General features: G+C 36.6%; 1 protein-coding gene and 1 long non-coding RNA gene across 2 annotated transcripts in view; both read right to left on the reverse strand.

The window, feature by feature from the left end:
• Positions 1 to 23,298, reverse strand: part of LOC149549202 (Iron-sulfur cluster biosynthesis family protein) — a 34,885-nt gene extending 11,587 nt beyond the window's left edge. Inside the window, exons 1-3 of the mRNA XM_089792624.1 lie at positions 22,745 to 23,298; positions 9,788 to 9,918; positions 9,581 to 9,689 (exon numbers count right to left, since the gene is read on the reverse strand). Of these exons, the coding sequence (XP_089648750.1) occupies positions 9,581 to 9,689; positions 9,788 to 9,918; positions 22,745 to 22,987 (483 nt within the window). The 5' untranslated portion in view covers positions 22,988 to 23,298. The remainder of the gene's footprint in view (positions 1 to 9,580; positions 9,690 to 9,787; positions 9,919 to 22,744) is intronic.
• LOC149549203 (uncharacterized) lies at positions 10,057 to 10,729 on the reverse strand. The gene is made up of 3 exons (XR_016354061.1): positions 10,620 to 10,729; positions 10,227 to 10,263; positions 10,057 to 10,110 (listed from the first exon to the last, which is right to left on the reverse strand). It is a non-coding gene; the product is annotated as an uncharacterized LOC149549203 (long non-coding RNA).
• Positions 23,299 to 23,844: the final 546 nt, after the last annotated feature.

Here is a 23,844-nt window from a genome sequence, read left to right on the forward strand (position 1 = left end):
CATGATTGAATTGTCACTGATAAAAAATCCATATATTGGAATGAAGTAGACTGCACAAGCTAGACCTTCCTTAGGGCAATAATCCTGTGTATTCTAAAGTTAAGCTTGCCAAATATTTACAATTTCAAAAATAAAATTAAAGAACTTGTAAGATTAAAGTAGCAAAACGTCATGTCTAAATTACATGACCATTCAACAGAAGCTGATATGAACATTGCCCTAACACTTGCCCATAAAGAATAGCTCACCAAAAATTCATATAAGTGCCCATGAAGTATAACTCACCAAAATTCATATGAGTGCATTTAAAACACCAGGTTACGTTAGAAAATTTGTTCATTACTATTGATCTTTACCCTTATTGTTATAGGTAGCATAGTTAGCCGATAGGCTTCTCCTCTGAAGCTGTTTGCAACCAGAATTTGTCTCACAGTGATAAACTACTGCCAGAAAATGGTTTTCAGATCATGGTTTCCAATTACTATTATTATTCATCCATTACCTGCAATAAAAGGACAGTATGGATAGGCTCACCCAGTAATTGGGTTGTGCATTTATGTGGACCATAATGCTTTAATGGGAAGGATGGCACGAGGGGTCTGAATATTTCCAGACATCTTTTCACCAAATTAATTTTCTGACAGAAATCTGGCATGGATAGCATTTTATAAGTTGAAATCTCTTTGAGCCTTGAGACATCTCGTCAAATAATTTTTGTGCTTGGTTTGCACTTACATTCATCACATTTCATGGGACTCATCTCTTTGAGGTGTCTTGTCAAACACTTTACATACTTTTTTTCTACTTCCACTTTTTGCATACATATCTACCGGAGCATTGTAACGGTAACAAAGGGAACAACTCATCTGACATTTCATCGCAACAAACTTCCATTATGGAGATTGAATAACAATGGTTCAACAGTAGAGATTGATACAAGGATTGAAAACTGGGATCACTAAAGAATCATGTTTGAACTTTAGGCTTTGTGAGAAAGCCGGGGTCACTCAAGAATCATGTTTGAACTTTAGGCTTTGTGAGAAAGCTCATTTGAATGGTCTGAGATGTAATGTAGTCTTAATTTCTGGCAAGTGCATCTTGTTGAACACCTTGACTCATTTGAAGGTGTGGATGTGAATAGACGATGAAGGCATGACTGCAACCATCACACCATTCTTGGTTGTAAATCATTATGTCTTTGTGTTTCAGGTAGCTGTAATGATGATGAACTTTGGCAGGTTAGTGATCTAATGGCTTGTTCATATGAGTTGCCTCACAATTTTTTATCCTTTCATTTACTTTCCAAAACAATGAACTAGTTTGTCTATTCTTTGCCATCAAAAATACAGTTGACTATAAAAGAATGAATCAATCTTTCTTCGATTTTCAGACTTATTGGATGATATTTATTGATGGCCCACTCAGTATTTGCTATGCTTGCACAGAACAGTTTTGTGCAGTTACTGTAATGATTTCTGAGCATGTGACCATTGGCAGGATTGGGGTTTTGTGATGTGTGTGTGTGTGTATTTGGAGGCGACCCTATTATTATCTGTTCCATCCAATATCGGTCCTGATTAAGGGCTTTGGTATTGAGACATAGTTGTGATCTTACAACCAAATATTCAGGTCTTAGTCACCTAGGTTTTATATTATATTAAGTCTGCTCCAACCAATGTTTTTTCCCTCCTATTTGCCAGTGAATCCTTGACGATGCTCCCTCAATCTTCGATGAGTCTTCTCTGGTATTGACGGCTAAGTTTTCAATAAACATCGTCAATGCCTGTCCTCTCTCTCCATTTTGTTCTGCATTCTCCGGTGTTTAACATGGACCTAGGTTTCATATATCGATTTCCAATCTTGCTAAATACAATATCCCAGATCATTGGAACATACTCACACCTTTGTATCCTGTCAAGAGCCATGTCCTCTCTGCAGTTGTCTCCTGGAGTTGTTTGGCAAAATGCCCTCCGATCAAAAGGTACCAGGGGAAACGTTAATTTAGTGCTATGTTACCCCAAGTTTCTGGGATGAGGGGACGGGGGGACAAGGAAACGGGTTTCCGGGATGGTTTTTTTGGTGCCGAAACAGGGGATGGCAAGGGACAGCTATATATATATATATATATATATATATATATATATATATGAATTTTATCTGAATTTTCAAATATATTTATCAATTCTACATTCATCACAGCAACATAGTTTAAAATTATCAATTTTATTCATCAAATAATGATTCATCAATGATCATAGAGCATAGCAATCAGCATCTAATCGAATCATCATAGAATAAATAGCATCATTTTCAATCATCATTTAAGTACTTAAGATACCATTAGTACATAATGAAATGAGTCAAATGAAAGAATGAAAAACATCAACTCTCAATAAAATGGAAACATTGAATAGATAAAGACTCAAACTTTAAAGTTTTAAACTTTTGAAGTATCAACTATAGTGTATCAATGATAATATAATATTATAATGTCAAGAGAAAACACTCCAAGTCTGAAACATCAAAGTCAAAATGAAAACAAAAGATACTAAGGCAGCTGCCCCTAATCATCCATATCAAAGTCACTATCACTATCATCCTAAGCTTCAAAATGAAAACAAAGATAGTATGATAGTTGCCCCTAATAACTCATTTTATAAAAAAATTGACTTCTACATGTCCAGGCCTGCAGATGACTGGAAAATCATTTTTTTAATGGTTTTTTTGAGTTTAATAAATTTTAATAGGAAACTTTTTATGCAGTCCCCAGGACGTTAGGAAACGGAAAAACAGTCCCCGAAACGGTCAACATGGTTCGGAAACTCGTTGACCATTTCCGAAGTTTCGGGGACGCGTTTCCTGTTTTCTTCTCTAAGTGGGGACGTCTGGGAAACGTCCCCTGCCGTCCCCCTGTCCCCGAAACCGTCCCCGTTTCCGAAACTTCAGGTTTAGGGGTGGAAACGCGTCCCCGGCTAACATAGATTTAGTGTTAATCAATACAATTTGATAAATAATACATTGGTTAATAATTACCAGTTTTATCAATATTTGGTATCGAATCTAAGCATCATCAGTATTAAGTATGTAACTAATTAGTTGGTGAATATGTCAAGTGTATTTAAAGTACACATAATATAATTAAATAAATTATATTATCTTATATTTTAATATTATTATTTATTTATTATTTGTTTATTATGATTATATCTTATTATTAATTAACTATTTATTGTTTTAATTGTTATCACTTAAATTTATTATGGATTTAGTTGATTGTTATGCATTATTTATTTATTTAATGATTATTTGTTATTAAATCCTTTTCAAAAACAGGGACATCACAGGAAAGGCTTTAACTAATCAACTCTGAACATAAAGTTTTCTAATTAATGTTTCAAATGAAAGGTTGTAATTGACTTTGGCCTTGACAAATGTCAATAGATAAGTAAGAGTTTAAATGATCTAGGATACAAACTTTCATGCAACTACTGTTTCGTTAAATGTATCAACTCAAAATAAGTCTATTGAATACTCTTTGAATGTGTTGGTGCTCTAACACATGGCTTCACAATTGTTAAAGGCCTACACGTACACCAGAGGCCAAGGAATGACAACATGGGTGATAGGCAAGACTTGTGATTTAGAATGAAACATGAACAGACGAATTATCATGAGTGGGTGGGCTCGTATTCATCTTTAGTCTTGAATTGATACTGAAGAGGTTATTTCTCAAAGGTTGCCTTAACAGTATATTGTAATGCTATAAATTACAAAACTTTCCACCATGCATATGCTTGGATGGATGTCCATACCTGATTTGAAAATTCTTATCTTTGTCACAGTCCTACATTTCAATTTGTGTGAGAGTTCCTAAGCCGTTTGAAACAAATGGGATTTTGTATATGATCTGCAAAAGCATAGGTAGCAGCTGAAACCACATTTCTTTAAGCAATACATTGTTATTTTTAATTTTATACCTACTTGTGGTCATTGCTACAAAATTCTAAATTTCCTAATCCATTTTGGCACAGATAGTGAGGACATGGGTCAAGGGTGGCTATCCTATAATCATGGAATAACCCTATAGCTTTCATGTCAATCGGGGACTACTATTTTTTAAGGCATCCTCCAAGAAAGTTAACACGCTTTTCTTGGACATTGCAATAATGGAAGCATTAGACTAAATTAATTCACCGCAGGTGCATAGTATAATGGTCATATGAGTTGCATCCAAGGAAACTGAAGTAACCTGATTGGCAGCAGAGCCAACACCAAAAATAAATCCTCATGGAAAATCTTGTGCAGAATATTGTTGAAGTGGATTACAGTTAGATAATTGCAGAGAGCTATCCAATAGTGAAATATGATCCCATTATATCTCCTTCAAATCAGAAGTCATATTTAGAAGAGGAATATGGCTTTACAAAGCTGTTTGTTGTTGTCTGATTGTACATAATGTACTTCCCTCGAATGCTAACTTTTTGGGACAATCGTGGCAGCTTTCCATACAATCATGCCTATTTTATCAATACTTGGTAGCAACTTTTTTGGCTTGCAACCCTTGTTTATTTCATTTTTGCTAAATTAATTTACTGACCTGGTAAATTTTTTAATGGGGTTTAGGTTTGTTGATACAAAAACATGTATGATATGTGTGTGTGTATTTAGCCTAGGAGCATGAATTAAGATTATAATATCAAATAGTATCTTATGAACAAAAAATACATCATGATCATACCATCATAGCTGCTAGCATCATACACTTCAACTATTCGGCCATTTATCAAGAGGAACGGTAGAGACTGTTAAATCTAAAGCCCATAAATCAATGGAGATAAACAACAATAAGAAGAAGACAAAACTGAACCAATAAACACCAGAAATATCATGGGAAAACCCTTCAAGAATGAAGGAAAAAACCCAGCCACACAACAAAAATATATCTTTATTGATAATAAAAATGTTCAAGTGTATAATGCCTATATTAAGATAATATCTTATACTTTCTATAATAGTCAACTACTTGTTTGTAGTCCGTCTTTCAGTCTAGATAGGAATGTTTCCTATCCCGTCTCTTTTTTCTTCAGTCCAGATAGGAATGTTTCCTATGCTGTCTCTAGTTTTGTTTCTAATTCCGTCTTCAGTCTACGTTGTTTCTTTTAGAAACAACGTCCTTGTAATTCTTTATAAGGAACACATTTGTTCCTCTGTTAATCAATCAATCATCCGGAAATCCGTTAATCTGCCAACTCTTCTTGAATCTTGTAACATGGTATCAGAGCGAAGTTTTTTTTTAAATAATAATTTCTTTTCAGAAATTATCAGTAGCTATTTTCGAAATTAAGTATCCGTGATATTTTGCTTCAAACTGGGTTTTTCCATTCGGAGAAATCTCACTGTAAATCGAAAGCAGGGTTTCCGTTTTCTGTGAGAAATTCATAGAACTCCTGGTTTTTGGCTAGGGCTTGTGAGACCAGTAAAGGGTGTTTTTTCTGCAAATCACGACTCTACATTTTCTCTGATCGGCTTGTGTTCTGCCTGGTTCGTGGTTCGAATGTGCCAACTTTCGGCCGCAGTCTACAAGGCCTGAAGTCGTGCGTTTTTTGGCCGTTTTTTATTGCCGTTTTTCTTGCAGCCGGGCTTTAGCTTTCATGCGCCTGTAACAGCGAAATGGTGTTTTTGCCATGCTTCTCAGCTCCTGTTTTTTTTTTCTGACGTTTTTTAAAACAAAACGGCTCTCAATCCGGCCTCTGCGATTTTCCTAAATCTGTGACTGTTTTTGGAAGGTCCTCTGTCTTTTTGGCCACTGTTTGCTTCATATTTGGAGTCGTTTTTTTGCATACTCAGTCTATAATCGTGCTTGGGAAGCAGAATCGACCATTTTTATCAAGAAATCTGAAGATTTTTCAAGCATTTTTCAGCCAGGGCCTTTTTTTTTCCAAACCCTAATTTTTGGGGTCGGAAATTTTTTTTGTTTGCAGATTCTTGGTGGGTTTTTCGAGACCTCATCTGGGTCTTCGTCAGAATTTTCTGGGTACCTCATTTTTCGTGCCTTGATTTTCGAGCCGGCGGATTTACATTGCGACTGCAGATTCCTTCTGGGTTTTCTGTCTACTCTTCTGGGCACTTGTCATTTTTTTTTTCTGGGTCAGCCTCAACATTGCCTCGAACTTCGTGCAAATGGCATCTTTGACTAATCTGATGTTGGAGGGCAGTCTACGATTCAATGGCCACAATTATAATCATTGGAAGCAGCGCATGTTAACCATCTTCGAATATCGTCGTTTGGATGAGCTTGTTCTAGGCACAAAGACTCGTCCGACCTCTGACCAAGCAGAACAGGACAAGTTTGATGATCGCAATCGAGAGGCTGTTATGCTTCTTAAGCTCTCTGTTATCGATGATCAGCTACCACAGATTCCTTCAGGCAAGTCAGCTGCAGAAATCTGAAAATATCTGAAGGAGCTGCATGAAACATCTGACAAAAGTCGGGCATTCTTTCTAAAGAATCAGTTGTTCTCCATTATGATGGATGAACGTATGTCCTTACAAGAGCATCTGACAAAGATTAAGGACATCCGTGATCAGCTCGAAGCTATTGGTCGAAAAATGGAGGAAGAGGATATGGTAGTCATCACTCTGAAAAGTCTACCATCATCCTATGAGCACTTCATAGAAACACTCAACATGACGTCAACTAATGTTGATCTGAAGTTTCCAGAATTATGCACCAAACTTCTGCAGCAGGATCGTTGGAAACAACAATTTGGCAGCAGTGCTTCTACAGCCTCCTCAGAGCAGGCATTTGCTGCAAAATCCTTTCAACAGAACATCGGCAACCATCAGTCTTCTCAGCCTTTCTAGCATCAACCTTCTGCTCAATCCCTGGATGGCTCTACGAAGCAAAATGTGCAGTGTAATTACTGCCACAAGTTCGGCCATATGAAGTTCGAGTGCCGGAAACGTTTGGCTGCCCAAGCAAGGCAAAATGCTTCCCAGCCAACAGCACAAGTTGTCGAGCTTCCTGATCAAGGCGAAGCTGCATTTTTCGCCTTCTGAATCTATTTCTGTTTTTCATGGGTTTGTTGATTTTCTCCTCAAAAATCATTTCAAGTTGTCTATAATACGCAAGGTTGCGTGAGATTCTGGGTTTGTTGATTTTCTCCTCAAAAATCATTTCAAGTTGTCTGTAATACGCAAGGTTGTGTGAGATTCTGGGTTTGTTGATTTTCTCCTCAAAAATCATTTCATGTTGTCTGTCATACGCAAGGTTGCGTGAGATTCTGGGTTTGACCGTTTTTTTCACAAAAACGAAGTAAATGCAACTTATTTTGAGTCATAGCACTCTTCTGGCAAAGCTTCTTGGTTTCAGCATTATGTAGATCCAGGGAGGGTCTCAATTATCACAGAATGTTCCGACATCCGTACGTTGACCATTAAGGGAGGGTATTAAGATAATATCTTATACTTTCTATAATAGTCAACTACTTGTTTGTAGTCCGTCTTTCAGTCTAGATAGGAATGTTTCCTATCCCGTCTCTTTTTTCTTCAGTCTAGATAGGAATGTTTCCTATGCTGTCTCTAGTTTTGTTTCTAATTCCGTCTTCAGTCTATGTTGTTTCTTTTAGAAACAACGTCCTTGTAATTCTTTATAAGGAACACATTTGTTCCTCTGTTAATCAATCAATCATCCGGAAATCCGTTAATCTGCCAACTCTTCTTGAATCTTGTAACAGCCTATCGCTTGATGCAATATATATATCTTTAGGAGAGACTCTCCACATTATAATTGAAGGTCTCTTGAGATTCTCATAACTCCTATAATTAATTATAACTCTTCGAATATTCATGCCTCAATGCATGTGAATGACACATGTCATTTAGATTTAATATTAAAAATTAAACTAAGTGTCCTTTTCAGCTGAAGATGACAATAACAGTAATAACGTCCAAATTTTGAGAGATATAGATCTCTATCGCAGCTACAAACTTTAACAGAGACACTATCAGATCCAATGCTTGAACAAAGGTATTAGACAAGGATTAAGTACAATGGTTATTATTACATAAGCATGGGAAAACTCTAGATCTTAGACACATTTGGTAATAACATCGTCTTTGTTGAAATACTTATGACGATAATTGTTCACTCATAGTAGGTAAGCAGGTACCAAGACAACAGACTGAATATTTATTCTACGAAAATATAATTGCAGCGAAGTCGAAATGTGTCATCCCTGCATGGTTGGTTTATGATGAAGTGATCAACACGTAGAGGAAAATGTGACTGTATATTTTAAGAAATATACCTAAGATTACTCCAAAGTTTATTTATAGATCTTTTTGCAATCCTGACTACTTTATATGCTCATTGCAGTGGTGAATTTTGGGAAATTTCCATTCTAAATAGTTATGGCTAGATATTCTGGTAGGATATTGGAATAATATTTTTGAGCACAAGGGCTTGTTTTAGGTGCTTACTCGTTCTTCAAAGGCTGCATTACAAAGTTTTGCATAAAGAAGTAGACATGAGAAAATGTTGCAGTCTGTAAACATATTAACTAAACTTTTTTGGCCTGGTTGGTTGCTAAAGAAACATGGAATCTATTAGATGCTGTGCTCTTATTAGTTGGAAATGTGATACTAATATTGAATTGAGTCAATTTTGGTTTCTATTATTTACTGAAATCTTATGGCAAATATGGATTGATCGAAATGAAGAAACATTTCAAGGTAAGGAAATGACCCTTACTGAGTTTTCAAAGATAAATTTATCATGTTTAATAACATTTCACAAGTCATTGATACTCAGATGATTTCAAAGAGAAATTTCAAGAAGCTATTGGAAGAAGGATTAGTAGCGGTGAATGTCAATGAGATACTATATGGATAGACATGGGCCTTTTAAGAAATACAATGAGCATGAACCAACGCAATACGTCTCCAAGGGGCCATGAAAAAAGAATTGGAAAAGCTCCCTACACTATTGGACAGTGAAAAAATGTAACTGGTGGCACAACAGCAAGAGCTAACTTTTAGCAAGCCTTCCATACTTTGCTAATTTGTAACAGCATATATTATGTATTTTGATTGTTTTTTATAGCCATGTAACTAATGTAAAATTCACATTTTATATGTGACTTGTGCTCTGTAATGATCAGAGTTCTTTCGCTCTTTTTGTAAAGTTTCTATATTCCATATACAATATCAAAAAACATATTTAACTTTTACCTTTAAAATCCTATCGGCATATCCTTGAGCCCCTATAGGTGCAAGTACTAGTTATAACAACTTGCAGAAGCATTTACGTTCTAAACCTCCCTACAGAAATTTTTCTTTAATAGGAAAGTCGTAATTTTATTTGGAATCTTACTGTAAATATGTTCAAATCATTTACATATTCATTCCACGTCCATTTACTCCCCAACCAACCCACATCTAACAACAATTTTACTTTAGCTTCATTCATCACTAAATCACTGAGCCAGTTTACAATGGAATTAAAGTCCAGATATGCCATCGAGAAAATTCAATTTATGTCGAGACATATATTTCAAATTACAGGGTAAATGCCACTAACCATAAAAGAAGACCGAATAAGCTCTTCAACATAGTCTATCGTAGCACCCTTCACAAATCCGTAGGAAACCTCATCCACAACTAATTTGATGCCTTCTTTCTCAAAAACTCTGCTAGCATGAGAATACAATTATGCAATAAATATTAATGAAAAATCGAATAGTTAGCAAAACGGTATATACACTTCAACAGAAAGTGATAGCAATACCTATCATCTGGATTCTGCTTATTGTCCAAGTTAAAGCTGTACTGAAATCCAGAGCAACCACCACCTTCCACACTCAGTCGAAGCATTGTTTCTCCTTTCATACCTTCTCCTTTCTGCAACTCTTTAATTCTCTACAATCAAAAGTTGTTCATATAATGAGTGAAACATACCTTGTCTGAAGCAACATACTATGCATTTCATCTTGAAATCAAAGTCCCAGTTTCCATCTTGACAAAAACATCTTAGGTTAAGGGAATTTGAGCACATACCATGAAACAAAGTGTTTAAGCTTAGAACAATACAAGCCATTGTCCAGTGTAAATCTGACAACAAAGAAATCACGAAAAAAAAATCTTTACAAGGAAAAGTAATCCAAGCCAACTTAGCAAGAATTACAAATAATTCATGCTAATCACTCATTATTGGGAATCAGACCTACTGGCAATGTGATCTGAACTGGATAGCCATTTTTTTTCCTAAACTCAGACAGGGTTCCCAAGGCAGCAAAATCAAGAACAACACGAAAATCAATCATCAGATATTGAATAAATTGTGGAAAAGATTGAGAAATAAAGTTTAGATATATCTGTCATTGTTGAATTTGATTACACTTTAAATATGCAACTGGAATTGCCAAAACTTCCAAGGAGAGAATATTAATTGATTTCCATATCTCTCTTGGCCATTTGATATTGGTATAAGTATTGTCTCGAAGAGACATGTCATGAAAGGACATGTCTCCACAATGTGGAGCCATGTCTGTTCATGTCATAGCTCTTCATTTAAAAAAACAAACTTAGTCAAAACCCAGATTGGATTAGTTAGTACTTACCTAATTTTATTATTGCAAATCGTCAATCTGCATAGAAAGTGAATGGATCAATTGCTCAATCCAAATTATGTTCCAATATTAGTATGCTTGGTCATTCCTTGATCAATTCTACACATGTATATCAGATCATTACTCTATCTGTACCAAGAGAATAATATAATCTGCAAATTCAGATTTTAGTATACTTACTGTGATATATGGAGTTTTGATATAATACAAGAATGATTTCTCTGTCTCCAAGGTATATGAAATGATAAGTCTTATTGAGCATAAGAACTGTGTATAATGAATTGACATACATACACATGCACATATATAATCAATACAAGCAATCATCCTTATATCTGACCGAAGCTACTATGTATCAACAAAAACAAATGCTGGAAATTCCTTGAAATAGAATACAGATTGCCAACAAATTTTTGCATAGATTGGTTTTTCCAACTCACAATCTATTCCAAGAATCTTACCCACAATTTTGGGTCTGTCTTTACAAATTATTCAGCACTTTCCAAATCCCAAGTTTGTCCAATCAATTTGAAAAACTCTTTCTTTTGGTTTGCATAGTCAAAACCTAGAAATAAGATACTACTATGATCCTAACAATTAACGAAGATCTATAAAAACACTACAATTTGTATCAACATCTTAGAAAGTTGAAAACAAGCCTTAGACAAAAAGTATCACAAGGACGGGAATACAATCTATGGAGATACGCTTCTGGTGCCAAACCCAACATAAGAATAAGATTCATAATCTCGCTCAGACTAAGAAGCCTCCTCTGAGAAATTAATGATCAGTTATTTTGAAAAAAAATTAATCTCCAATACTTCCAGGACATAGCATGCACCTAGGTTCGAGTTATCAAATATACGTATGCTCCTTCAGCCAAATTTGAATGTCAAGGAGTATCTGCACATAATTATGGACCAAAAATTTTCTTTGAAAGGTAAATGATGACTCAATAAGAAACATGGGGAATAAGAGAACACACATACACAACATGCTTCTATTATTCCTGTCTCATTTATGAAGAAAATATATCAAAATTTAGACTTCAACCACTAAAATTGCCAAGTTTGGAGAGCATTATCTCTTATCTTCATGGAGTCAAATTGTGCTCTGTGCAACAGCTTCGTGCTAAGTAAATGAAAGGGTAAAAAATGAAAATAAGAAATATGATGAATATTTAATTTTGTTTCTGCCATGGAAAACACAATCGCTCTGCTGCAACATTAAAAGCTTGTTGGAAGATTAACATTCTACTTTTTCTAACCCCTTTACACCAACCTTGCAACATTTGGTCTTGTCTTTTACTTGTACAAATTTTTAATCATCTCTGGCACATAAGCAAGTGCCTTATAAATCCTGCCACAAATGAACATTATCAACTTCAAGTGCCTTGTTGAATTGGAGGAAACACCTTTATTTTGATTTTTATGTTAGAAACCATCTCCAAGATGCACAAGTGTAGCTCCAAAAGATTCCCTCAATCACATTTGCAAACCAGCCTCACATCCACATCATGGTCCACATACAATACACCAAATGCTGATTTTCTCATTATTGGTAAGTGTGTGAATGAGCAGTCACCAGAGCAATGTCATCATCTTTCTTTAATATTTATTATTATTTGCTACATAGATGTTGCCTATTCAGTGATTTTTATCATTGCTTGTTACCTTTGAAATTTAACATAAATCTATTGTAAAACAAGCCTTCAAGTGAGTTCATTTTCCACACGATTGATAAGCGCCATGCTTTTGGTGATACCCCTTCTATTTTTCCTGAAACATCTACATTGGTTGGAAGGCTCCCTCTTCACTTTCTGCTTGGCCTTAGATAAGATAAGATGAGACCACAAAAGGGGTCAAAGGGACTTCCAAGAACAATAAAAGGTGCCCAAAGAAAGAAGGAAACCACCACTGCAACAATAGCACAAGGAGAGGGGTCCAAAGAAAAACCCTCTCAAATGCCGCTAAGGGTTCTAAACAACCATGGAGAACCTCAAAACTAAAGGATAAGTAATAGGACCAGTTGGAACCTTGGGCCACCTTAGAGTGATCTTGGAAGGTCACTGATGATAGAAGCCCATCTTGGGCCTCACAGATTTGGCACAAGGGGTAGGGCCAAGCTAACACTTGGAGGGATAAAATGAATGAAGTTCTATGACGAAGGAAGTAATGAGTTGACTAGGTTGAGGGATGACAGGATGCAGGTGCTAGAGTGTGTGATCACAGAGCCTACTGGCTTCCTAAATATAAAGTGCAAGGCACCTTTGGTCTATATTTTTTGAAGAACTGGAGAACGATTGCACCTCCCTGAAGAGGCAGTAAATCCTTCCATGGATCTTATAGTATTAAGGACGGCGAAAGATGACGTGCTCCTCCGACTTAGCCTCCCTAATGCTGCAAAGCTCCTATCAATATGATGGTCGGCCTTGCATCGAAGCTGAAACAAACCTACTTTGAAAGAACCCAAGGGGTCCTGAGGAAATGAAATTGGTGATGAGATAATTAGGAAGGGCAAACAATGAGTCTATCCTTCAACTCCAGAAAGTTCTCTGCATAAGAGGCCATCTTAAGGAGGAGACCCCATTGACCCAAATAGTATGAAAGAACTATCTATATATGTCATCTTTGATGTACCTATTTAGCTGCTCACAAGGAGGAAGAAGATTTAGGAGGCATCAAGAGAGTACTCGAAGGGAGGGAGGCAATCCATCGCAATCCCAATGGACCCAAGGAGATTCGAAGTCTCAGCAATCCATCCACGAGCTCAACCAAAGGAGACAACAAAAGTAGTTATAGACTTAGGAAAGTAGTAGGGAAGGGAAGGGTATTTGTGACGCCCATCACCTGAATCAACAAGTCCCAAAGGTGATGAACGTACCAGATCGAATCAAAGGTAGCCTCAAGACAAAAGGGGCAAGCCCAAACTCTGCAAGAATAATGTTGTACGAGATGAATTCCTTGCATCGGATGATGTGTTGAAGGAGGATAATCTATACTCACTCAACAAAAGCCCAATCAAAATCTAGCAAAGGACCCCAAACAACCAAACCATAGAGAACAATAAGCATATCCATAAGATTCAACTTGGACAGACTATCACTTGAAGAGAGCCAACAACCACACCACTTATTTATCCACAGCTGAAGAGTGGGTCTCATGGTAAAAAGGGGGTTAGAGAGCTTACTTCCAAAGCATGTGTATGATGAAGTGATCTCCAAATCAAAACCTCTAAAAAAGAAATGAAGGTGAGAAGTTTTAAGTGTATTGAAGGCCATCACCTTGATCCTCCCCAAATTAACTATCAAATCTGCAACTCGCAAAAGGATGCAAGAGTGTTCATTGTCTTTGCGAACCCTTGAGAGAGAAGGCCAAAAGAAAAACATCATCCACGAAAAGAAGAATAGATATCAGAACCTGGTGAAGGAGGCAAACATCCCCTGGAAGAGTATAGTCCTAAAAATACCTCTCCAGCTTGTCAATATAGATACCAAAGGGAGTAGGCGACAGGGGGAAGCCCTTCATAACCCCAATAGTACTCCTGGTAAAGTCAAGAATCTAGAAGTGGTCTTGAGATGACCCAAAACCATCTCAAAGAGTCTCATAATAGTTGCTAGAAGAGTCTATGAAATACCACTATATTGAAGCCTCTAAAAATGGGTGTCCTTAGGATAGAGTCAAAAAGGCTTTGTGTAAGTCCACAAGGCAACAATACACCTTCAAGGAGCGATTGCATGCCTCTTTAAAAAAACTACTTGAAAAGTCAAGATTTAATCCATAGTTTAACAATCGGATCCGAAACTAGCTTGCCCAGTGGCACAAATATGATGGTGATCCAACTATCTCAAAAGAACAAAATGGAGAGCCATGGCGTACAATTTGGAGGTGTGTCCAACCATGATGGTCTTGCAATTATTAAGTTCCAAGGTAGGACCCACCTTGTCAATCAGATGGATGAAGTGATGTGACCAAGGAGGGAAACCAGTGCAAACAACATGGTTGAAGAAATAGGCTAAATAGAATCCCAAAACTTTGAAGTCATGCTTGAAAAACTTGGCCTAGAAACCTTCCTCTTATGTTGCCCTATTAAAGTTCATAGCTCTACTTTCCTCACTAATGGTGGTGTACATGAAAAAAGTGACAGGGGAGGTGACTTGAAAAGGGTAGTGACCAAGGACGTCATAGAGAACAAAGGTATGGGGAACCAATAAATTGTGGTCATGCTCAGAGGGAAGGTGGGTATAACGGGGGAAAAGAGTATGCCAAAAGGACTTAGTGGAACAATGGAGGGAGGCCCGAAGAGTATGTCTGCACTAGGAGATGAAAAACTGTTTCTAATGGAGGAGAAGATGGCGGTAGGAGGTTTTTAAGGAGGTGTAAATTGGGTGGTGGAGCAAGAATGCCAATCACAGGAACTAATGAGAAGCTTCATAATCTTCATCAAACCATTTGTTCATAAGGCATGTGTTCTTAGGCCTCGGTGGGAGAAGATGGGGATAGAGAAATGAGGGAAGGAAAACAAGGCAGTTTGCTAGGTGGCTCGGATAGATGGGAGAACTTGGTGGTGAATTCCAAGGTGAAGAAGATAGGATCAGGAAGGAGAAGCTGTCTAAGATGGTTGACAAAGATGTTAGGATAATCATTGTTAAAGTGAACCACGATGCACAGAGGGTGGGTCAAGAGGGCAAGGTGTGAGAGGGGACTAGGAGTAAGGGGGTGCAAGGGATGGAGAGACAGAGCAAGGATTTGTTGGCAAGTGGGAGGGGGATAATGGAGAAGTGGTTGATGAAAGGGATGAACAATTGCCTCGAGATAGCGTAATCCACCATGCTAGCACCACCATCATAAGGCCTTCATGTAAAGAAGTGTAATCCAAGAAAACACGATAACCCATTAAGAACCACTAGGTCCAAAGACTCACTGAGTTGTAGAAGATGCATACCATATTTGGTCAGGGGGACCAACCACATCCTTGGAAGACTTATGGACCCCATATAGACTAGATCTAAATCCTCAATGTCCAGAGAATCAACCACCTAGTTATAAAGGGAGGTCTACACCATCTGAGTCCTAGCATTGAAGTCCCCCAAGGAGGAGAACTTCCCCAATTGTAGGGAATCGGATGATGTCATAAAGGTCAGAGAAGATGTCATGTTGAGGCTTCTGTGGATAGCATAGGAGTAGGACGTCGGTGGAAAGTAGAAAACCCCAAAAAGGATGTCTCTAGCACAAGCAACAGTTCAACATAATTGGACCCACATGAATCTAGTAGAGACGTATAATAAGACAACTTAAAAAACCATAAAGCCAATCACTATAGAAGTAGGAAACTCTACCAAACCCACGAACCCCACCAAAATTCCTAGTCTCATCCTTGAAAGCTGAAAACCAGTAAAACTGACGATAGTGGGAAGTGGGCATTCAAGATTGTCATGTGTCTCAATAAGGAAGAGTATATTTGAGGAATCCAAAGCAACATGAAGGAGAGCTCGTGAAGACCAAACTAAACCATTGCAATTCCAACATCTAACCTATAAAGCCTAATTCCCAAGAACATCCCTCACAACCCTATACCTAAAGTGTCATTTGGTGGCAATAGCTATACGTTTGATCTCCCAACCAGGAGGAAAGCTATCCCTAATACTAACTTTATATTCCTAATCACGACCCACTTGTCATTTCGTCGTGTCGCAACCACCAGAGTTCTAGCACACTTAAGTTTTGTAACCTAAGATTATCTAAGATCCTCATCAAGAAAAAATCTTACTTGGTAGAGGGAAGAGTTTCCTACACGCGTAGCCTATTTGAGGATCTGAGGAACTGCAAAAACAAGGTGGATTCCTAACCAACCCAATCCCTATCAAGAGAGATATTTGGAAGATCAAGCTGATTGCAAAGGAATGCATATGCAGCATCTTAAGAATTGGTAGTAAAGGACAAGAAGCCACAAACCTTTGGGTTGAGTTCTTGTGTTCTTCCTACACATTCTTCAACAAATTTGGAGTTGGACAGATTCCTTAACACTTGCGAGAGGAGGGCCATCACTGCTGCAAATAGACACCCACGACTTCAACTACCTCTCTTTCTCAAATTGGAGAGAATCATGTTTGTTGTCTAGCTTTGACTATTTAGCCTGCAGTTAAATAATGATAAGATTTATGTCCCCTATTCCATGAGAAGACAACAAAGCCCAATATTGTTTGTTGTGACTAATGCTAGTTTATGGAGATATCCTACACTGAAGTCTTCTAAAGTTTGTCCTCAATCCCTAGCTTGTAGACCCAATCCAACAAATTAGTTAATGCCATATCCATCGATTTCTTCTGATAGGTCTACGGAGGAGTGAGAGATAGGGGAGTTGGATCAAGGGGATCAACCTTCGATGATGTATCCATGATGAGCATAAAGCACAAAGACATAAACTAAGCCAAATGTAGCAAAGATGCTAGCAAAACCAAGTGAAAAAAACAAGCACAAGTCGCTTGTTGTTACATCCCAAATTTTTTATCTTTTAAAATCATGTCATTGTCGTTGTAATGGTTAGTTAGATACTCTTGGATATCATGATCTTGTGAAATGGAAGTTATGAGTTACCGAATTGATTGATGTGAAAATGACTTCTTAGTTGAGTTCTACTATTTTGACAAAAATGAATACTTATATTTTAATATAAAGATTAGTGGCGGTTAGTCGTTGTGATAGTTATCAGTTATGTTGTTTTATTGATATTTCAACTTAAATGGAGGAACATGTTATTATTGTGGAAAATGCATTTTTGGTTGCAGGAGCAGACGAAGGGGGGAAGCATTGCTAAACGAGATTCAAGGAATGGGGCATCAATTTAGTCCATCGTCAGACTATCAAGTATGGGTTCTAACTACCTTGATGAAGGATTTAACGACTAGGCAACGGAGTATACCTTGGACAGTCACGAGCTACTTGATCAATTTTATACAAGAGAAATAATAAACCTCTAATATCACGAAAGAACTATTACCTCTCCTTCATTTTTGAGACTGTGGATGTGCTCAACATTATAGACTTAACATATATATTTATATATGTATATGATGCCACCATGATACTCTAATAATGTCTATGAATTGCACTTAAATGTATATATAAATATATGTGTGCGCATCTAGAGAGAATATAATGATAAAAAGAAATCATATGTACTCTCAAAATTGCACACGCATATAGATATATGTATATGTATCTACAATCGTAGACATAATTCAATAGCATGATGAGATAATATTTATTTGTATATATATACATATATAAACATTAGATTTGCTTAAATTTTGGAGAAAATATATACTTCTTATGATTCCAAAACATGAGCGTTGCCACCTTTTATCGGTATTGGTTATTAAAATTCGAGCTTAAAAGTATTCTTGTAACTGCAAATTGAGCTCCTTCTTGTAACCGCAGCGTGAGATTACATTTCCATTCATCGCAACAAGACACTACATTTCCATTCCCCACAACTTGGAGAGCACTCTCTCTCATGCGCTCTCTTTCTCATTGTTGCATACAATTCTCTATGAACCAAGTTCTTCTTATCTCTTGTCTGATATCAAAAGCATGATATTGTACTAGTAATGCAATACTAAGCTGCTCGGGTGAAGCCATTTCATACATAGTGGTTGCTACCGCACCAGCGACTGGCCTTGTTTCTCTTTGTATCCAAGTCATGTATCTTTATCAAATTATTTGCATTATATGCAATGCCTTACAATTCAAAAAAGCTCCTTTTATTCAAATGCAATATTTGCATGAGTTTGATTTAAATCTGAGAAGCATCGGCTTTGCTCCTTATTTTTTTTTATATATTATGACAAGTTCCTATTCATAGGCATCGGGTGCATGCCCATAAGGATGAACTGTTATAATTTTGGGGAAAGGAATGCCCAACCAATGCAATCATATAGTACTTTCATGTTGTGTAAAATCTGCGTTGAAATATCTTTTGTTTTTCTCTGCTATTTGATATCTACCAATTGTGGTTGATTTCAAAATGGTTCTCACAAATAGTTCTGACTTAAAAGAATCTCATGATTATCAGCAGTCTCTTAGGATGCACCCAAGGCCACTAGAGCCAAGTGTAAAAAGCTGAAAAGAAGAGGAATCCTGCAAGAGAAAAGAAAAGAAAATTATTATTCAATGTCTTGAATATATGATCAATTAAGAAAGAGATTGCACAAATCCAAGTCAGCTCATGATTGTCCAAGATGTAATTGGTTGTCAAGTCAAGCAATGGTGATCGGGTTGTTTAATACCCACCTGAATCCTTGGCCAATGTAGTATAGAGGCATGCTTGCCATAAATGATCACTAGAGGTCGAGAGTGCTAATTGCTAGAGGAAAGGTTGACGGAGGAATTCCTCAGCCTTGTCTACTACTTAGCCGACACTCTAACACTGGTATGCTCAGGATGGTAGGACTATGGTGTCCCCGGCCTAACTCGAAGTAGGAAGGGTCTTTCTCGTAAGAGATTGTGTGGGGATATGTTAAGTCCATGGTTGGGAGGTTAAGCCTATGTCAATGCTCCCCTTTGCCAGATGTCAAAGCTTGCACAACACAGTTAGTAAATTCAGCTAACTCAATATGTGACCTAAATCTTTTACTTGTGCATACCTTTCTATTACTTCAAATGTATAGTCGTAGATGTGGTTGAATTGATTTGTATCTTAAAATTTGAAATTGTGGAAGACAGTTAAGGAAGTTAATTTAGTTGTCTTTCATATGAAATGGATATAGTCATTATTTAGATTTGGATTTATAGTTATGATGCATTGTTTCTCAACTACTTCATGTCATTCCGTTATGGTGTTCAATTATAATCCTAGAATACGTACTTTATTTCAGCTTAGTAAAAATGTTGTGTTAAACTTGTAACAATGGATGTTGAAGCAATCAAACACATACACCAACAGAAAGAAAATTCTATTATGTATCTAGCAAGTTGTTTGTAGTTAAGGAACACATCGTGGTCATGGTTGAAAATATATTGTGATGCCACACACAAACAACTGCGGAGTGCCCACTGAAGTTTGTATCGGGTTGGTAACTGGTTGTTGAAAGTCGATAATCAAAAGCAAATGCTTTTGAACACCTAGTCATGGTTGTTATTTGTCAGGGTTAATGTTTGGGGTCAAGGAATATAAAAAATACAAAAGTCTCACCTTTGCCAACCAAGCTACATGTTTGCCAAGCTAGGGAAACAAAAGGCAAAAGCGCGATGTATACACTTGAGGTACCAATTTGGCTTCCAATATATGGATTATCGGACAACTTAGTTGCATATGAAGAGGTCTTTGTGGACTATTTTTATTGTCTTGGTAGTTGTGCCCTTTGTACCCTCCTTTTTTTCCTAACACTTGTCCTTGATTCACTAAATTTTTTTTTCTATGGTCTTTTTATCCTAAAATCCCCTTTAGGTGTCCTTCAATTCCTTTGTATACCTTATATAAATCCTTCCCTGTGTAGGCAATATCACTAGACCAAATGATAATATTGCCTATTCAGATACTAAGTTGCCACTTATCTTTCTTTCTCTTGTATATTCATTTAAATTTGAAGCCTTACAAAATTCTGAAATTCATTTAACATTTTTTTTGATGGTGACCAAAGGGAAATGATCAATCTCTTAGTTGGTTCAATGTCCTAGGTCAAAGTTCAATTTTCTATATTTGTATCTTCCATCTTAGAGCACTTCAACTATATGTTGCCAATTTAGGTTCGGATTCAAAGAAACAGTTCACTGGTACGGAAAATTTTTGAAATGGGGTTTGGGTTTCTTAGTACCAAAAAAAGTAAAAAAAAAAAAAATATATATATATATATATATATATATATATATATATATATATATATATATATATATATATATATATATATATATATATATATATATATATATATATATATATGTGTGTGTGTGTGTGTGTGTGTGTGCATCCTAGAAGAATAAATAAGACTCAAATGTCAAATAGTATCATATCAACATCAAAATATTAAAATAATAATATTGACTTCAAGTATCTTGTTTTGAATTTCAACAATTGGAATTTTATACCAAGTTTCAATCATCTAATGGATTATCTAAATGGTCATCTTCTTTCTCTTCTTCTTCATCAAAGGCATTAATTGATTCAAAAACACTGCCAATGCCAATGGAATCAGCTGCACCAATAACATTCTTGCTTTTCAAGTCCACAAATGCTTATTATTTTTTCACTATACAAAGAGCTTGTTTGCTTTCAATTAACGTCCTATTTGAAAAATGTCAAAAAAGTACCTTGCAACTCCCTTCACCTACTGAAGATATTATTTAATGTTTAAAATATGAATTATCAATATAGAGAGCTTCCAATTAATCGGTCAGGGCTCATTATCAGTAATTGGATATTAAAATTTCATTGGAAGATATCTTGAGGGCTGGCTTAAATTGATGCAATAAATATCTGAAATTTAACAAATTTTGTTTTGTAATGTTAAAGAACTTATTCAAATTCTGTAATTGTTTTCCAAACTAAACTATAGAGTGTTTCTCAGTGGAAATCTACCTGGTTGGCAATCAGTTTGTCTGGGTCTTCCCTGGGTCAAGTTGGGTTTGGCCTGGACAAACCAGACTGCCTAGGTTTGAACTCTATTCAAACCCATAGGCGAACTGGACCCAAACCAAGAACCCTGGCCGAACCAGGGTCCCAGGCAGGTGAACCAGACTTCATAGCTCCACTCATAGAGCCAATCTAGCAATACATCAAGTTTAAGCTTGCCATTAAAATTTGAAGGTTCCACCTTTACTATGAACTTTGCTTAGTCAATGTTTGAATAAGCCTCTCTCTGGAGTCTAATACCTTAATAGCATTTAATAAGTTCTCTAGTTACTCTTGGACTCCACTTGTAATCTGGCCTCAAGGACCTCTAACCTTCTAAATGCTTCACCAATGTTTCTTTGAGGTCCTGTGTTCTTCCTACCCCTTCTTCCCCAGTTCGCGCAAACTCCCTTCTGGACCATCACTGACCGCTTTAATAATTAAAAAATGATACAAATCATTCCCTACTATCAAGACTCAAAAACTGTTCTTTGATCTCTCTAAACAAATTCCATGAAATGCTCTGTTCCTAGAAGTCGTAAATATCAAAAATAATGTATAGGCCAAACATCACACAGGCTGGAATGATAAATCTAGAGGAGCAAATCAAAACTAAAAGGAGAGAGAACAATATTAGCTTATGCTTTACCAAACCAAAAGCAAACTTGAATATTACCAAAGAGCACACAGCACCAAAGACTTCTCATAAGGAGTCGCAAAAGCCCCAAAAATAGGAACTACCATAACAGCCCACAACCCATGAACAGCAATAAAGCAGCAAAACGGATGGGTAGAGGGAATCTACAATCAAACAGCCGTTACAATAGTTTATAATCCCACTACTGATGCATCCATTCCTATAACTGTTCTCTCGACCTGATACTGTTAATAAGGTTGCTTAAGAGGTTGTTCCCTCTGTAGTTCAATCTCCTCCCCCGCACACTCACTCTCCTCCACTCTTTGTTGATGTGGTGCAGTCCACTTTGTGGCATCAGCACCTAGTTTTTATGGAATGGATCGATCTACATCTCTAACTGAGAAGACATTCCTTGCCGTCTCAACTTCTCCTCTCCTATCAGGCCACCAATTTCTGTCTTCAGGGGATGTTGCGTATCCAGCAAGTTTTAAGATTTCAGAGATGGCTTTGTCGATTCAGTGTTGCAGCACTTTTCCATGGAGACATATTTTCCTCACATCACTCCCTTTCGGTTTATGTTGATCGGACTGATCTGTCTAACAGGAAAACTGCGTATAGCTAAAAAAAAATACAGGCAATATGGTCCTTGGATCCCACAAGAGAAGGGGTGGTTTTTAGCCTATCCTGTTTCTATGTTCTCTTCGGTTTAGCCCGTCTTAACAGTTTAGTGTAAGATTTGACAGGGTTTTTAACAGCACTGTATCTATCTTGAGATTATTTTAGCTGGTATCTAAGTTTACGTTTTTGCTTGCTTCCTTCTCCTGGATTTTTATCTAAAAATGAAATAATACAGATCACCAAAAGCAAATACCTGGACGCAACTGTCCGTAATAACCAAGTCATCAGCTTGAATTGGCAACTGCTTCTCTGCTGATTCAGCTGTGGATGAAAAGCAAGCCCCTCGCCAAATCGAAAAATGGATTGAATTGGACCCAATTGGATTGGTGATTGTTCTAGGTATTGTTGAATTAAATTGGTAGGGGCTAATTTTCGTTCTTGGTATTAAGAAAATTAAAGGATTTGGAGATATTTTCTTCACAAGAGCCCTCAACATGGCTCCAGAAACTTATATAACTCGTCTATAACTCTTCCGTGTCATCAATCGCCTTCATCTTTAGCAGAGCAAATGCCTCTCCTGCGATATAGCGAACGGAGGACTCGGGTAACTTTTTTGAAATGGGATCGTGCTAGGACAACTACTGAATAATACTTTGAAATCTTCTCATGTCGATCACGTTGAACTCAAGGCCGTGCTCTTCAAAATGAAAAACCTGTTTAACATAAACTTATAGATGAACAAAGCTTATTTATTTAAGAATTCTCGAGTCAATTGAACTCAAGAGGTTCAATGGAAATGTCGATATAGGGTGAAATTTCCTGAAGTTGCATAAAAATAATGATATTTATTTTTTATTTAATTGAATATTTGTTTATATAAATGAAACAATAATATTATTTTTTATTTAACTTTAGAAAAAAATAAATTAGAAGTAAATTGTATGTGAAAGTAAATATTATTTTTTTTTGAGAAGAGTAATATAATTTTTATGTTCTTTTAAATCATTTGGTGGGATGATATATTGATGTTGGAGACTTCTAAGTTGTAGTGACTTCAATTCACTTTTAATATTAAAAAAATAAAAGATAATGTACGAATTTATGTCCTTTTTGAAATAAAAGTATAATAGGTCCTTCCAAAATCTCTCTCTCTCTCTCTCTCTCTCTCTCTCTCTCGTTGTTAAAATGACTTGACTTCTATTTGTACTATTTTAAGTATTGTGGCTACTAAAGATTTGTTTTTGGAGCAGCTTGATGCTAAACATTTTTCCTTCATGGTGATTTGAATGAAGAATTGTATATGGAATAGCCACATGGAGTTGAGGTCAAAGGTAAGGAGAACTTAGTGTGTAC

Source organism: Cupressus sempervirens, chromosome 7 (assembly GCF_028749045.1).
Source record: "Cupressus sempervirens isolate cs-2001-9-10 chromosome 7, ASM2874904v1, whole genome shotgun sequence".
Taxonomy (NCBI): Eukaryota; Viridiplantae; Streptophyta; class Pinopsida; order Cupressales; family Cupressaceae; genus Cupressus; species Cupressus sempervirens.